At 41.5% G+C, this 15,000-nt stretch overlaps 1 protein-coding gene across 1 annotated transcript in view; it reads right to left on the minus strand.

The window, feature by feature from the left end:
- LOC125040553 overlaps window positions 1-15,000 on the minus strand; it is a 51,626-nt gene that overhangs the window by 472 nt on the left and 36,154 nt on the right. Inside the window, exons 5-7 of the mRNA XM_047635147.1 lie at window positions 3,610-3,748; window positions 3,051-3,242; window positions 1,821-2,019 (exon numbers count right to left, since the gene is read on the minus strand). Of these exons, the coding sequence (XP_047491103.1) occupies window positions 1,821-2,019; window positions 3,051-3,242; window positions 3,610-3,748 (530 nt within the window). The remainder of the gene's footprint in view (window positions 1-1,820; window positions 2,020-3,050; window positions 3,243-3,609; window positions 3,749-15,000) is intronic.

Genomic DNA, 15,000 nt, shown 5'->3' on the forward strand with positions numbered 1-15,000 from the left:
CCATACATAGACAGATATATAACAGTTCTATCTCACTAATTTTAGAGTCAAGACATGCACACAAAACTGCATACAAATAATCAGATCAAACTCAACACACTCATTAGATTAGTCTCAATAATATAATAAACTGTTAACTAACTCAAATAAAATGTTTAACAACCCAAATTAGTCACAACATAAACAGTATTGCCTTTCATTATCATAATTTATTTTGTCTTTCATTCTACCATTCCAACTAAAAAATAAACATAGACATACAAAAATTTAAATGCAGTCTATTAGGAAAGAATATAGTTTTACAAATCTGTGAGAACTTCATAAATGTAATATTACTCATTGTGCTTTTTCTGTGATTTTCTTTTGAGAAGACATGTAAAATCAAGGTGAGAGAGTGACTTTGTTACAAAATATTTCTAAGTCATCAAAGTAAGTGGTTATGAAACAAGAGATTCATCGGACTCATCTAATATCTGTGATGAAAGCTCGACTAATCCTATATAAAAAGGGAATTACAAAAGCACCGAAAACCATTTGAGCTTCCACTGCAAAAAATAATCTACAATACAAAAAACACTATTAATGATATTCATAACCTAGCAGTGAAATTAATAGCTGAAATAATATTTCCGGAATGCAGACTTCAACTTACATTCACTATTTCTGAGTTAACAATACACTTTACTTAACATAAAGAATGTGCATTATCTGAGATGATTCTCAATTAATTTTCAACAATTGACCAACTTCTTCTTCTTATTTTTTTTCCTTACAAAAAGTGTATGTTAACTAAGCAAATAGACTCCACATTCAATATCTTTTGTCTGAAATATTCATGTTCATTTTTGATTACACAAAAGTACACTAAATATCAATCCATTATTGCTTATTATTTCTTTTGACAAGAACACAACAGGAGACTACTATTTTAAAATGTACTAAACTTTTAAATGTTACTTATTTCCAATACTTTCATACAGGGATAACATGCAAGTTACCTGTCCTAAAAGCTTTTCCTATGAAGGTTAGCATAATAGGGATGATATTGGTGATTTAACTAGGAGCATATTATTTTAGTTTTGTTTCACTTATTAACCCAATGCCATCAGGGAAAATTAATAGAAAATGGGGAAAATGCTGTGCTCTTTTTATATATTTTTTGTGAAATGTCTCTGCACAAAGATGGCTCTGCTAGTGCTTAGCCACAAAGGAGTCAATAAATAGACCTTGTGACCTTACCTGATTTGAATTGGTGGGAATTTTTTTTTACTAGTGCCATTAATATCAGTGGTGTTATTTATATTATAAACATTATAATTACTATAATGTTTTAAACATTAGTAACAGGAAAATATGATAATGAAAATATTTTTGTAAATCAAAGAAAAGGGTAAATGGGTGAGACAGCAGTTCTCGTAATTTGCACATTGGTGACAATTAAACTAGTAAACTCCCGGTGGGCATGGCATACACGTAAACATCATGCGCGTCGGCAATGGGTTAACAAGATATATAGTATTATAATTTCTCACAATTGTTTTGACTATTATTTGGAATCTGTTTAAATGGCAAATACTAATTCCAGATTTTATTCAGATACTGTAAATTTATAAAAAACAAGGTCTGCTTCCCACATAATCTTATGCCAAATAGGAGGTTAGTGCCTTTACTTTAACATACATAATCCAATACAAGATTTTCCCTTGGAATCAACAATACCTCCCCAACCTCAATCATTCCTCAGTAACAGCTTACAAGCAAACTTCTCTCAGAAAAATTCCCCCAAATCATCACTTATCAATAGTTACCATAATGCTTACCTAATTCTACCTCCACCTCTTGATTGCGACCCTTAGCAGGTGTGAAGGTGCTCTCCAGCTGATCCCATTTGTTGTTCAGGTAGTTCACGCGCCAGCTAATCTCGTCAGCTGAGCCTGGGTATCGCTGAACAACTCGTTCACCCTGCTCTACAAAAAGTGTTCGCCTGAAGGTGCGCCTGCGTAATTCCTCCTGCTGTGCCTGTGATCAGAGGGAGGTTCCATCAGTAAAACATACAATTTCACATCTTTCTCAGTGATACATTATTGTTTTTACTATCTATTCATAATTTTTTTTTATCTACTCATTATTAGTACTATCAACTAGATCAGTCAGTCAATCAATCAGTCCATTATATAATAAAATTGAATCAAATGAACTTTGCACTTTGATGCTTTTGTATCTGATTTTAAAATGATGAAATTTGTTAATGAAGACTGTCATTGGACAGTTAATAAACAGAAAAAAATCTTACGTCTTAACTATTTGTTCCCTGCCGAAATTCTTCATATAATATATCTCATAAAAATATTTTACATATACACATGGTTTAGTTTGTGTTCAGAATCATTTGTGTGGGTGTGGTAAGTTTGATATTGCCATAGTATTTGCTCATGCAGTATTTCGCATATGTGACAAAATTTCAGAGAGTAAATATTTGTTTGCTATTTTGCAATATATATAATAGGAAATATATCAAATTTCTTGTTTTAATCTATATTTAAAACCATACTTGAATTAGTAACTTTCATTTAATAATATGTAATAAAATTCAATTAAAGTATCTGTTGCATAAGTATGACACAATTATTATGTCAGTTATGAGTTATGGCATTCACAATGTGCGGCATATATACTGCATATCTATATATTGTATTTAGAAATTTTATCATCATTTCAAATATGAAAATGAAAAATAAAAAATAGAAAATGTATCTCTAATTATAATCTAACAAAATGAGAAAGTAAGATATCAAAATATAAAGTTAAAAAGAAGCATTAATAAAAGAGAAAATAGCATATATACTGTGTATATATACAATCACTACTTAATTATTAACCCATTTAACAACAATTGTTAGTTTTTCTGATATATATTTACTTATCATTAAGTACCATATTCAGTACAAAAATCCAAATATGGTTATATCAAATGAAGCATCTTTATCCACCTGGGAAGATTATAAATGAAAAAAAAGGAATTAATATATAAAACAAAACATAAATCTCACCATCCTTGCAGCCTTGTCTGGTGGGTTAGAATGTGAATAAAGCTTCAACTGGACTTGAATAAGCCACTCGTAAAGCTCATTGTACTGGTCAAGAAACTCGGAGAAACTCCAGACATAAGGCGGTGACACATCACCACTGTCCCAACTTAGTTCAAACTCTCCTGAGGATGGGGCTTCTGTCGTGTCTCCAACCTGAAAGAGGGAACTGGGGTCAGTCTACGGTCACTTAACACCTGTAATGAGAGCTGGCATGCACTTCTCCTATTTCTACAACCGCATGCACACCCTGCTTTGGAATCTTAGTATTTCCACATTTTATCTAAGGTGATACCTGCTGATGTGTCCCTCTCCTGAGCAATACACACACAGATTGTTATTAACAAATACATACAATGTAAATCCTTTTCTTATTTACAGTTATCTTTAGGTTAATTATAAAAATAGTAAATGTATTTTATAAGCAAAGTAAAAAAAACAAGATATGAATATTTACAATATTACCTATTACTTCAACAAAGCAAGATTATTCCAACAAAAAATGAATAGATCTTTATCTCACCTGGCAGGAGTCTGGAATAAGATTGCTGCCCATGATGTAGTCATAAGGTTCTTGTATCGATGCCCAAAAATCCCTGTTGCCCTCCTCCTTGTCTGCGGGGCCCCAGGACCTTCTGGCAGCCTCCCGGTCATTGCTCCGTCTGGAAGTAAAGTGATCAGCATGTTAGAATGGAGATCGAGTTCTGCACACAAACTACTCATTGACAAATTCAAATGTCGTTAACAGCATTGCCTGATATCAAATGGAAATAATTATCATTATGTGCTGCTGATTAAGACAGGATGAACCTTACAAAGAAAAGTTGGATATCGCGACTCTAGCAACAAGCAAACTGCTGCTCTCAATGGAAAAATTGAAAGATTCCACATGAATAAAGCACGCCGCTGAGCTTACGTAACTAACGACCACAATAACGCACAACCAGTTATTAAAGACCACTAGTGAAAAACAATTTGTTTTTGCAAGACGTTATGTAATCATAAAAGTAATAAAAATACCTCATAGTTAAAAAGAACACCACAATACAATGGCTGAAGAACAGTCACGAGCCGCATGGAAAAGCAGTGCTTATATATCACTGACCACCCGCAATAAATATTCAAAAGCTGATAATCAGAAGCCGAAATAGCACTTTGACAACAGAGTAGCATGATCGATGAAGGACGTCGCTGGCCCCACGTTGAGTGTTATCAATGTGTAAAAAAAACTGGATTTTCTTTTCGCGCTTCATATAAAAATCGATTGATTAAGTGAACTGTTCCGAGTTTACGGATACGGCCACATGATCTAGAAAGCGGTAGGATAGGCCAGTGCTACTCAAAGCAAGGTCTATATAAGTACTTATATAGACCCTGACTCAAAGTGTTCTATAAGAATACCGGTGCCGGTACGCATACTACAAGCTGCGAGTTTCCAAGGAAGTAAGAATACTGCATAGCCGTATAATTGAAATATATTTAAACATTAACTACTATTATGTGCATTTTACTTTTTTAGATATAAATTAATATTAATATGAATTTCCAAATATTTTCTGGTTCGTAGACACATAACGTTAAGATATATTACCGGTCACTGGTCACTTTCGATAGCTTAATTAACGTTGGTATAGGCGATAATAGATAACCGCCGAAGAAATATAATAGAAAAAATCAGGGAAGCTCGGAAAATACGAAATAATATAAATCTGTAAATCTAAAACCGCCAATCCATCTCTACTTCATATCTAAAACAATACCGTAGCCACGACGGACACTACAATGCACATCGTTGGTGCGTCAAAGGGACACGCAGTCGGCAGATTCCAAGGTCAAAAAGACCAGCAAAACAACTCTAACCCCACAGCGAAACTTGCGCGCTGTGACTGACGTTTGTTCGGAGAAAGTTCTCTGCGCAAATTCTTCATGATTACATGTTGCATCGACTTATAACCCGTACATTGTTGCAGACGTTCCAGTATCTGCAACGGTGAATGTAGCCCATCACGCTACCGTCCGACCTGCCAATCCATACTTCTACAGCTTATGTAAAGCAGTGGTTTGCAAGACCCGTGGAATTCTATAAGATGCCGTATAACTGAAGTACAAGAATGGTTCATATTGATGATTACACACGTTGGCGGATAACATAATGGCAGCAAGGGAATGGAGGCCAGCCACTTACATACATTTTGAAAATCCCTCCCTATTTCCTGTTCGCGTATTCAGTAAATGATATAGAAGTTATTATCATTGCATGAGTATGCAATAGCTTTTGGTGTCAATATAACGAAGCCAGAAAGGAGAAAGCCGTTGGACTTTTTACCCCTTCTGCCAGCACCATCTGCCACTTCCTCTCTCATTACCAGCATCCACAAATTCACAACACTTTGTTCTCCACATCTTCCGCGCTCGCTCTCTCTCTCTCTCTCTCTCTCTCTCTCTCTCTCTCTCTCTCTCTCTCTCTCTCTCTCTCTTTAGCCGCTCCAAGTGCCTCACAACCTCCCCAAAATCTAGTTCTCAGCCTCTCGTGACAACCTACTTCTTACTCATCATTACCTTCTGCAACTCAGCCTCCTTGTGTGATGTCACCCAGGCGAGATGAACTAGGCTACTTATTGTAAGTAGACCACAGAGTAGGCCTACGTCGATTCCTCCAAGTACGTAACCTCGGATAAGTGGTGCGGTCACCCGAATATCTGAGCGATTAGCATTTCTTCATTCACCTGCCATGGGGGCTCAATTTCTGAATGTACTCGTGTCCCGAACCTTATTCAAAACTGCTGCCGAATACTTAATCTAAATCCAACACGAAACAAAGCCTACTTCTGTCTTCATTTTTAAAATACCGCCACCGCATACAGCTACACACTATATATTAAAGAACAAACATAAAGTCAAATCTGTTCACAATAAAACAACAAAAATAACCCAAAACAACAGCGTGGTCCATTCACCAGCTGGCGACTCCCTTGCGTCTCCCAATTCGTCTTAATCAACCACGGAAGTCGCGGCGAGCGCTGGTGACGTGTGCAAGATGGTCAACTCTCCCGCAACTGCCGCCGTCTTCTTGTTCGAATTGTACACACATACTCACGCAATCTCACACCGGCGCCTGTCTTCAACGCTCTTTGTGCAACCGATAAATCACTCTTCCAAGGTGTCTTTACTCCCGGATCCATATATTTACCGACATCATTACCATCTTTATTGATCTCTTTATACTTTTATGACGCCCTGTTGATTCGGTTCACATCCAATCGTATCAGTTCGGTTGACGGGGATGATCAACTCCACAGAGAAATCGGCAATTACAGCCTCCCGCCACCAACCACTAAAATCACAGCCGTGTAGCGGTTTAACAAAATCTAACAAGAAAACAAAACAAAATCACTTGGACAGGTTATAAAACGGCCTTTTTTCACGACTATCTTGTTGAGACGACCCCCCCCCCCCCCCCGCTAGCTGGGATACCTTGGTGACAATCCACGCAGCGGAGAATACGCTAGCAACTCCACGGGAAACTGCCTGAAAGTTGCCAGTCAACTTGCGACCTGTACGAGTGATCTCAACTTGGTCTCTCTCTCTCTCTCTCTCTCTCTTTTTTTTTTTTTTTTTTGAAAGATTTGGGTTTCAATAGACATAAAAATGTTTCATCATAGCTAAGCATACATAAAAAATATGACTACATGTAAGACATCCATAACTGCAGCGAAGTATAGATACCTGGTACTTGTTTAGTCGTTTAAACACACCGAAAAATAAACATTACACACACTCACAATTTAATCAATAATATACTTATATTGTATATGTGTGTGTGTGCGTGTGCGTGCGTGCGTTTGCGTGTGTGGGGGGGGGGGGGCGTACGTGATTGTATTTTTGTTTGAATACACACATACATACGTATATCTACACATGTACGCATGTTTACGCACACACACACACCACACACAAACACACACACACACACACACACACACACACACACACACACACACACACACACACACACACACACACACACACACACACACACACACACATATATATCACGAGACTTCAGTTACTGCAAAACACCCCGCGCCTTGTATGTTTCCTATTGACATAAGCAGCGTCTTTCCAACCAGGAAGCCGGCGAAACAACCGGGCGAGCCCCGCCCTCGGCAGCCCCTCGGAGCACAGGCAACGCCCGCAGCACTAAGCCCCCGCGCACTCCATCTCGGACGCAGCCAAGTACCTCGGCGAGATCAGCGACCGGAAGTCCGGCTGTATTTCCATCAGTGGCTACTGAAGTGAACCAACTGCCTGCCATTAACCCCGGGCTGCATTCTCCTCGTTCTTCCTCTCTTCCTCCTCCGCTATTTCGATGAATTCGCATCAACTCAGCCCACGCGTCTCCCACTGCGGTGATTCATAACACCCTCATATTCAACATTATAAGAAACAGCGTATTTGCGGTGGGATGAATGTGGCATTGACAAAACCCTTAGGGAAAACCGCAAACTTCCGCCTTCCTTCGTCTCCTTTGCATGTCCATTCATAAACCGATTTTTATCTTTGTTGCGGTAAGTACACAAGATCCTCAGAATGAATGTGAGTATCAAGAGAGAAGGAGGATGTGAGAGTTATGAAGGAAAGTTAGTTGGACTGTCTGGCGTGAACTAATTAATCACCAATTCCTCCCTTGCCTGAGATTTAAGATTTAAGGCAAATGAGTATTTTATATATATATATATATATATATATATATATATATATATATTCGTGTGTGTGTGTGTGGGTGTGATAAAATTAGTTAATCTTAAACATGTGAGACCAGAACCTATCTAATATTTTTCTTTCTTTTCCTTTTCTGACTTTAATAGTCCATGTCCTCTGTATCAGAATAACAACTAAGTCCCAGAGACAACAAGTCCGCAAAATCCAGATGGCGTCTCCCAGCAGCCGAAACTGGGGGGGGGGGGGGTCGTCTCCCACCAAAGTCCCTAAACCAACCTCCCAAATCTCCCTCCAACACTCCGCTCCAAAACTTCACCCTCAGCTTCTTAGGTCTCCCCAATTCTGCCCTCCACCAACCCCTCAAACTCTTCCCTCCACCATCCCTCCCAACTACCTCCCTCCACCACTAGCTCAACACTCTACCCTCCACTAACCTTCTGAAACTCTTCCCTCCACCACCACTATCAAACCCCCCTCCACCAACATTCCAACCTCATCCCTCCACCAACCTTTCAGCGTCCTACCTCCAACCTCATCCCTCCACCAACCTTCCAACGTCCTCCCTCCCTTGAACTCCTCCCTATTCCTCCCTCCACCAACATTCCAGCGTCCTCCTTCCCTTGAACTCCTCCCTCCAACACTCATCCCTCCACCAATGTCCTCCCTCCCTTAAGCTCCTCCCTCCAACACTCTGCTTAACCTCCACCACTAACTCCACACTCCGCTACCTTCCATTGCCGGAACTAACTGGACGGAAGGTTGGGCTCGGTTATTTAATGAACCCCCCTCTACCCCCCCCCCCCCCTACTCTTCTCCCCTGCTTGCCTTCTCGCCATCAACCATGACAGGTTCCTCCTCCTTCACGTCGAAATAAATAATACATGAATAAATAAATAAAAATAATTAAAAACTAACAATAACAATGTCGAAACAAATAATAAATATGTGAAAAAAATAAAAATACTAAAAAAATAACTAACAATGTCGAAACAAATAATAAATATATGAATAAATAAAAATAATAAAAAATAACAATAACAATGTCAATAACAACAACAATTCACATGAAAATAAATAACCCCAGAAGTAACGTCAAAGACCATCTATCAAAACCTCTTCCCTGATACGAGGATGAAGGCGAAGCGTTGACATTTTAGCGAAAAGAAAAGGGCGTGTCTTGCCTAAGGTCAAGGCAGGGCAGAAAGTGGGTCAGACGACTAAAATAAACGACGGAGAGAAAGAGAGTGGGAAAGTGAAAAAGAAAGAAAGAGAGAGAGAGAGAGAGAGAGAGAGAGAGAGAGAGAGAGAGAGAGAGAGAGAGAGAGAGAGAGGAGAGAGAGAGAGAGAGAGAGAGAGAGAGAGAGAGAGAGAGAGAGAGAGAGAGAGAGAGAGAGAGAGAGAGAGAGAGAGAGAGAGAGAGAGAGAGAGAGAGAGAGAGAGAGAGAGAGAGAGAGAGAGAGAGAGAGAGAGAGAGAGAGAGAGAGAGAGAGAGAGAGAGAGAGAGAGAGAGAGAGAGAGAGAGAGAGAGAGAGAGAGAGAGAGAGAGAGAGAGAGAGAGAGAGAGAGAGAGAGAGAGAGAGAGAGAGAGAGAGAGAGAGAGAATCGACAATGAACGCTGAAAAGCGTCTTGACCTCCGGTAAATTAGGAGTGGTCTGGGAACTGATCGTAGGTCAGAGCAACGTCTATATAAGTATAAGTATAAGTACTTATAAAGATCTTGGGTCAGAGCGCCGAACCCTTTCCCTCGCGACGCCCGACCCGCACGGGCATGACGGGGGAAGGTGACCTCCTGTCTCCGGGCAGGGGAGCCACTCGAAATTCTCAAATGGAAAGTGCCTGTGACCTGGCATAATGAATTTGGTTCATGGCCTTATCGAGGGCTCCAGCGTTATTTGAAGGTTTCATTATATCCAGTGACTATTTCTTTCAGTACTCGAGCGCACACGTACGGACACACGCATTCACATTACTAACACGGAAAAGAAAAAAAAATGCAGAAAATATAATATGTAATATATATGTATACATATATATATATATATATATATATATATATATATATATGCGTGTGTGTGTGTGTGTGTGTGTGTGTGTGTGTGTGTGTGTGTGTGTGTGTGTGTGTGTGTGTGTGTGTGTGTGTGTGTGTGTATATATATATATATATATATATATATATATATATAAACAAAATCTAAGAATGCTAAAACCACAAGGAAGTGTGGCGCGCAGTGGAAATTTTACAGCGTCACGGGCAGGCTGCGACCTGTGACTGTCACTGGGAAAAAGAGACGCACAACACACACTCACACAGCCGTTCCTAATATCGCTAATGTAGTATCTAGGTGTGTTATGTAAACCTGTCGAGTCATGGCTACCTTGACCCAGCATGAATACAAAACTGACCAGACACGAGGAGAAAGTGTTAGGTGAAATAAGAGATCAAACGCAAACTGAAAATGATAACAGCAACAATAACAATAATAACAACAACAACAACGAAACATCATCAATAACAAAAATAATGATAAAGATGATAATGACAACAGCATCAATAGCATCAACAACACACAACAACAATAATAACAATAACATGAAAAACCGTTGCCATCGTAAATCCGAGCCTTCAATAAGACAAAAAGGTCAACCCGGAACCACAAGGGCGGACATCGCGAAAATAAAATGAAAATTCTCGTAAGTTTACCGTACGACAATAAGCCAACCCAAAGAACAAAAGGCCCGCTCCATTATGCAAAACTGGGACGAGCATCTTTCGGAAGCTTTCGGAAGGGAGAAGAAAGAGCAAAGGAGAAAAAAGAAATGAGAAAAAAAGAGCAGCGAGAGAAGGTTCTCGAAAGAACACCATGTGACGGAGTTGAGGGAAAGACAAAGGTACAGTCTTAAGTTTGGTTGTGTGCGTGTGCGTGTGCGTGTGGGTGTGTGCGTGCGTGTGCGTGTGGGTGTGTGCGTGCGTGTGCGTGTGGGTGTGTGCGTGCGTGTGCGTGTGAGTGTGCGCGCGCGCGCGTGTGTGTGTGTGTGTGTGTGTGTGTGTGTGTGTGTGTGTGTGTGTGTGTGTGTGTGTGTGTGTGTGTGTGTGTGTGTGTGTGTGTGTGTGTGTGTGTGTGTGTGTGTGTGTGTGCCTACGTGCGTGCGTGAGATAGAGATAGAGAGAGAGAGAGAGAGAGAGAGAGAGAGAGAGAGAGAGAGAGAGAGAGAGAGAGAGAGAGAGAGAGAGAGAGAGAGAGAGAGAGAGAGAGAGAGAGGGTAAATGCTTGCGTATCTAAATGCGGGTGTGCAAGTGTGCTTGTGAGTCCGAATACGTGTTTCTGTGTCATGAACCAGAAGAGAACGAAGAGCAGAAAGATGAGGGAGGAGGGCGAGGAAGCGTACTTACAGACAGGCGAGTAGCATGTAGTGCAGAATGATCTCCAACACCTTCTCCACCAGGACGGGGAGAACCTCCTCCGTGGCGGCGAAGAGCCTCCACCAGTAACCGTAACTGTCTTCACACCTCATCTTAACTCGGTATAATAAACGTATAGCGAGCAGAAAGGTTTCTTGTCTTCATTGTCTTCCCGTTAAGCGCCGTGGCAAGTCCCTTTGCCGCGGCCTAAGGGGCTGCGATTCCAGACTCCTACCCTTTATTGGGCTCAAATCTCCTTTGCAATTATTGTTCAATTATCTTTCTCTGTTTCTTTTCTCCAAGGCTTTAAGTGCAGCTCTCTCACAAGAGCGAGGATCTGCTTCCAGTATATGAGGAGCTCAGTTCACTTTTGACCTTTTTCTCAGTCGCAAGAGCAAAACAACTTTTCCTAATGCCTAAACTGTCCTCAAATGTTTCACTTATATTTTTTTGTGATTAAAAATTCAAGTGACCAATCAGCTTTCCTATGGCACGTAAATCACTTGGCACAAGTCACACCGAAGATGATCGAAATTCCTGCAAGTTTGCTTTTACTGAAAGATGAAAATCCTTTCACTGTACTTCCCCGAACAGAACGCATGGCTATATATGGCATAAGCAATATAAATGTAAATATAGGCGTGTACATATATACATATATATATATATATATATATATATATATATATATATATATATATATATAATATGTATAATGTGTATATATATATATATTTTTTTTTTTTCTTTAACATCCATTCATTCCCATTCATTCCGCTGCAGGACATAGGCCTCTCTCAATTCACTATTGAGAGGTTATATATATATATATATATATATATATATATATATATATATATATATATATATAAACGTAAGGAGACCATTAGAGCGCGTTGCAAGAAGCTGTACACCTGCGCCTGAGGCCCCTTTAATTCGCCAGATGCTGTTGTTCCCTGATGTGAAAACATCTCGCAATGGAAACCTTTCTCGTGTTGCTATGATAAACGAGGAAAGTTGGTGCTAGTTCTTCCAGCGCCTCCTCCATCTTCGCCCCCTCCTCTCTATCTCTTTCTCTTTCTTTCTTTCTTTCTTTCTTTCTTTCTTTCTTTCTTTCTTTCTTTCTTTCTTTCTCCCCCCCTCCCTCCCTCTCTCTCTCTCTCTCTCTCTCTCTCTCTCTCTCTCTCTCTCTCTCTCTCTCTCTCTCTCTCTCTCTCTCTCTCTCTCTCTCTCTCTCTCTCTCTCTCTCTCTCTCTCCCCCTTCCCGCTCACGTAGGACTGCAGCATTGTGCCGAGTCAGGTCATGTGTTACAAAGGTCCAATTTTCTTTGAACTTTCCCACTTTCACCCTCGGAAACACCGTATTTTCAAAACATGATCAGATTTCTTCTATTCCTCCAGTCCCGAACCCAACGCACACAAAAACCAAAGAAAAAATATTGGGGTGAAAAAGTGCTTCATTTACGGTTCATAAGCGACGTCACGAACCCATGAACCACCCGTGAACCGTGACACCTACTCGCCTGCTGCTGCTAAGAAACGTACAGATTATTGCACTTCTTGTCCCCGATCGGCTCTCAGTACCGACAACCTTGATCACCATTGCGAAATCAACGAGACAATCGAGTCACATCTCGACACTGTCATCCAAGCGAGAAAAATTGTATAATTTCGCCTGTCATAGTCTCCAATCCTAATCGAAAATTGTAAAATAAGTATAAAACATTTTTGTCTTCTAAATCTTAACTGAGAAAAAATACTTAACCAAGAAATACATGACAGACACAAACTCCTCGATTTTTTGGTCGCCTGACGTCTCGACCAATCAGCTCTTACACTGACGATCAAGCCAATATAAATTTCCGATAAACCAGATTCGGACGTGATACACCCCCACTTACCCTCCCCCCACTCCCCCCAATACTTAATCTTGCATGAACGTGACGTCGCCTCCAACTTCCCTTTGCCCTTTTCCAGTCCCCCTACATCATCTCCCTCTCTCCCCTTCCTCCCTCGCCCGCGTCGCCTCCTCCCTTACTCTCTTTCCCTCCTCCCCTACCCTCGTCTCCTACCTCCCTAGCAGGCACCGTGCATGACCTAGACTAAGACGTGTGAGCAGGACGTCACCTCAGACTCCGCTCCCCCCTCTTTCGCCAACTCCCCCTCCTCTCCCCTCCCAACCCCGAACTCCCTCCCCTTCTATGCTTCTCCCCTTCTAACCCTTATGCCAACAACCTTCTCTCCTCCAACTGCACCACCCACTGTCCCCTCCCCCACCTCAGTCCCCTCCATCCTCCCCCAGCACCGTCTCTCTCTCCTTCCGACCTTAACACCCTCCCCCTCCACCAACACAATTCTCCCCTCCTCCCTACCCTGACACATCCCCTTCCCCCTCTCCCTTAACACGCACTGTCACCAGCAGTCCTCGTCACAGTTTGACCGATCAACGACCGTTACGAGCGAACAAGACATCACACGGCCATCCGGTTACCGTTCCTAGACCAGTAACAAAACTTTTTTTTTTATGAAAAACAAAAATATGCGAAAGAAACCAATTATCAAAATACATCAACGCTGCGTAACTCATCCACACGTCCCCCACCCCCCCCCCCCCAAAAAAAAAGAAAAAAGAGAAAACCAAAAATGAATACATAAATAAATAAGCATGCAAATTCACCTCATTAGCGAATCGGCAAAGAGAAACGCGCTCTTTTCTCTTAGAAATCCGCGCCAAACCTCATGTTCCTCCCAAAACCAAGCTTAATGGAGAGCAGCATCACAAAACCGAAAAAAAAACTCAGCTGTCATTAGCGCGTAATTAGACTAAATCGCGCCCAGCTGTCCGCGCCGTTACAAACACCTCTTGCACTAGACCCGCCTTCATCCCCTTCTAGCCACCCCCCTTCGCCCCACCCACGCCCACGGCCACCCACTCGAGAGCAAGCAATCTCACGCGCTCACCCCCACACCCGGCCGTGAGCGAGAACAACGGAAGAAAAGGAAAACGACGCAGCTCCGATAACTTTCCCAAAGGTCGCAAGAAATGTATCGGGGCGAGTGACGTACGAGGCGGAGGCGAGGGTGGAAATATAGGAAAATGAAAATGAGAAAGCAGGAGAGTGGGCGATGGAGGAGGGTGGGAGAAGGAAAGAGAGAGGAAAAAGGCAGCGAAGCAGGAGGAGGGATGCGTGTGAGAGAAAATCAATATTTATTTATAAATCAATAAATTAAGAAAGAAAGAGAAGAGAGTGAGAGTGAAAGTGAGAGAGAGACAGAAAGAAGAGAGAGAGAGAGAGAGAGAGAGAGAGAGAGAGAGAGAGAGAGAGAGAGAGAGAGAGAGAGAGAGAGAGAGAGAGAGAGAGAGAGTATAAGTAAAACCGTGACACTGAAACAGGAACAAGACAAAACCGGGTACCCATCACAGTTCACACACCAAACAAAGAAAAGTGATTAAAATACGTTCTGAGAGAAAGAGTGAAAATGAAATCTCCGCCTGACCGCAGGTCCCACCCCCCGGGAAAGGGGGGGGGGGGAGAGAGAGAGAAAAGAGAAGCTGAGAAAGGTGGGGGTTGGGGCGAAGTTGGGGAGAGTGCTGCTCCTATTACTCGTTACCATCAAGCGTAACTTCCTTTCAGCCTCGCGACTGTCACTCGCCGCCATCTATCGTCAATCACTTTCTAAAAGTTCCCCGCTTCGCCCACAGCTCCCGGCCGCCGCTCCATCCGCTCAGGTACTTGAATTTCACTGCTATCATCATCTCACTGGATTTCTTAAAATGCCAACGTCATCTT

This window comes from Penaeus chinensis, chromosome 29 (genome assembly GCF_019202785.1).
Source record: "Penaeus chinensis breed Huanghai No. 1 chromosome 29, ASM1920278v2, whole genome shotgun sequence".
Lineage (NCBI taxonomy): Eukaryota > Metazoa > Arthropoda > Malacostraca > Decapoda > Penaeidae > Penaeus > Penaeus chinensis.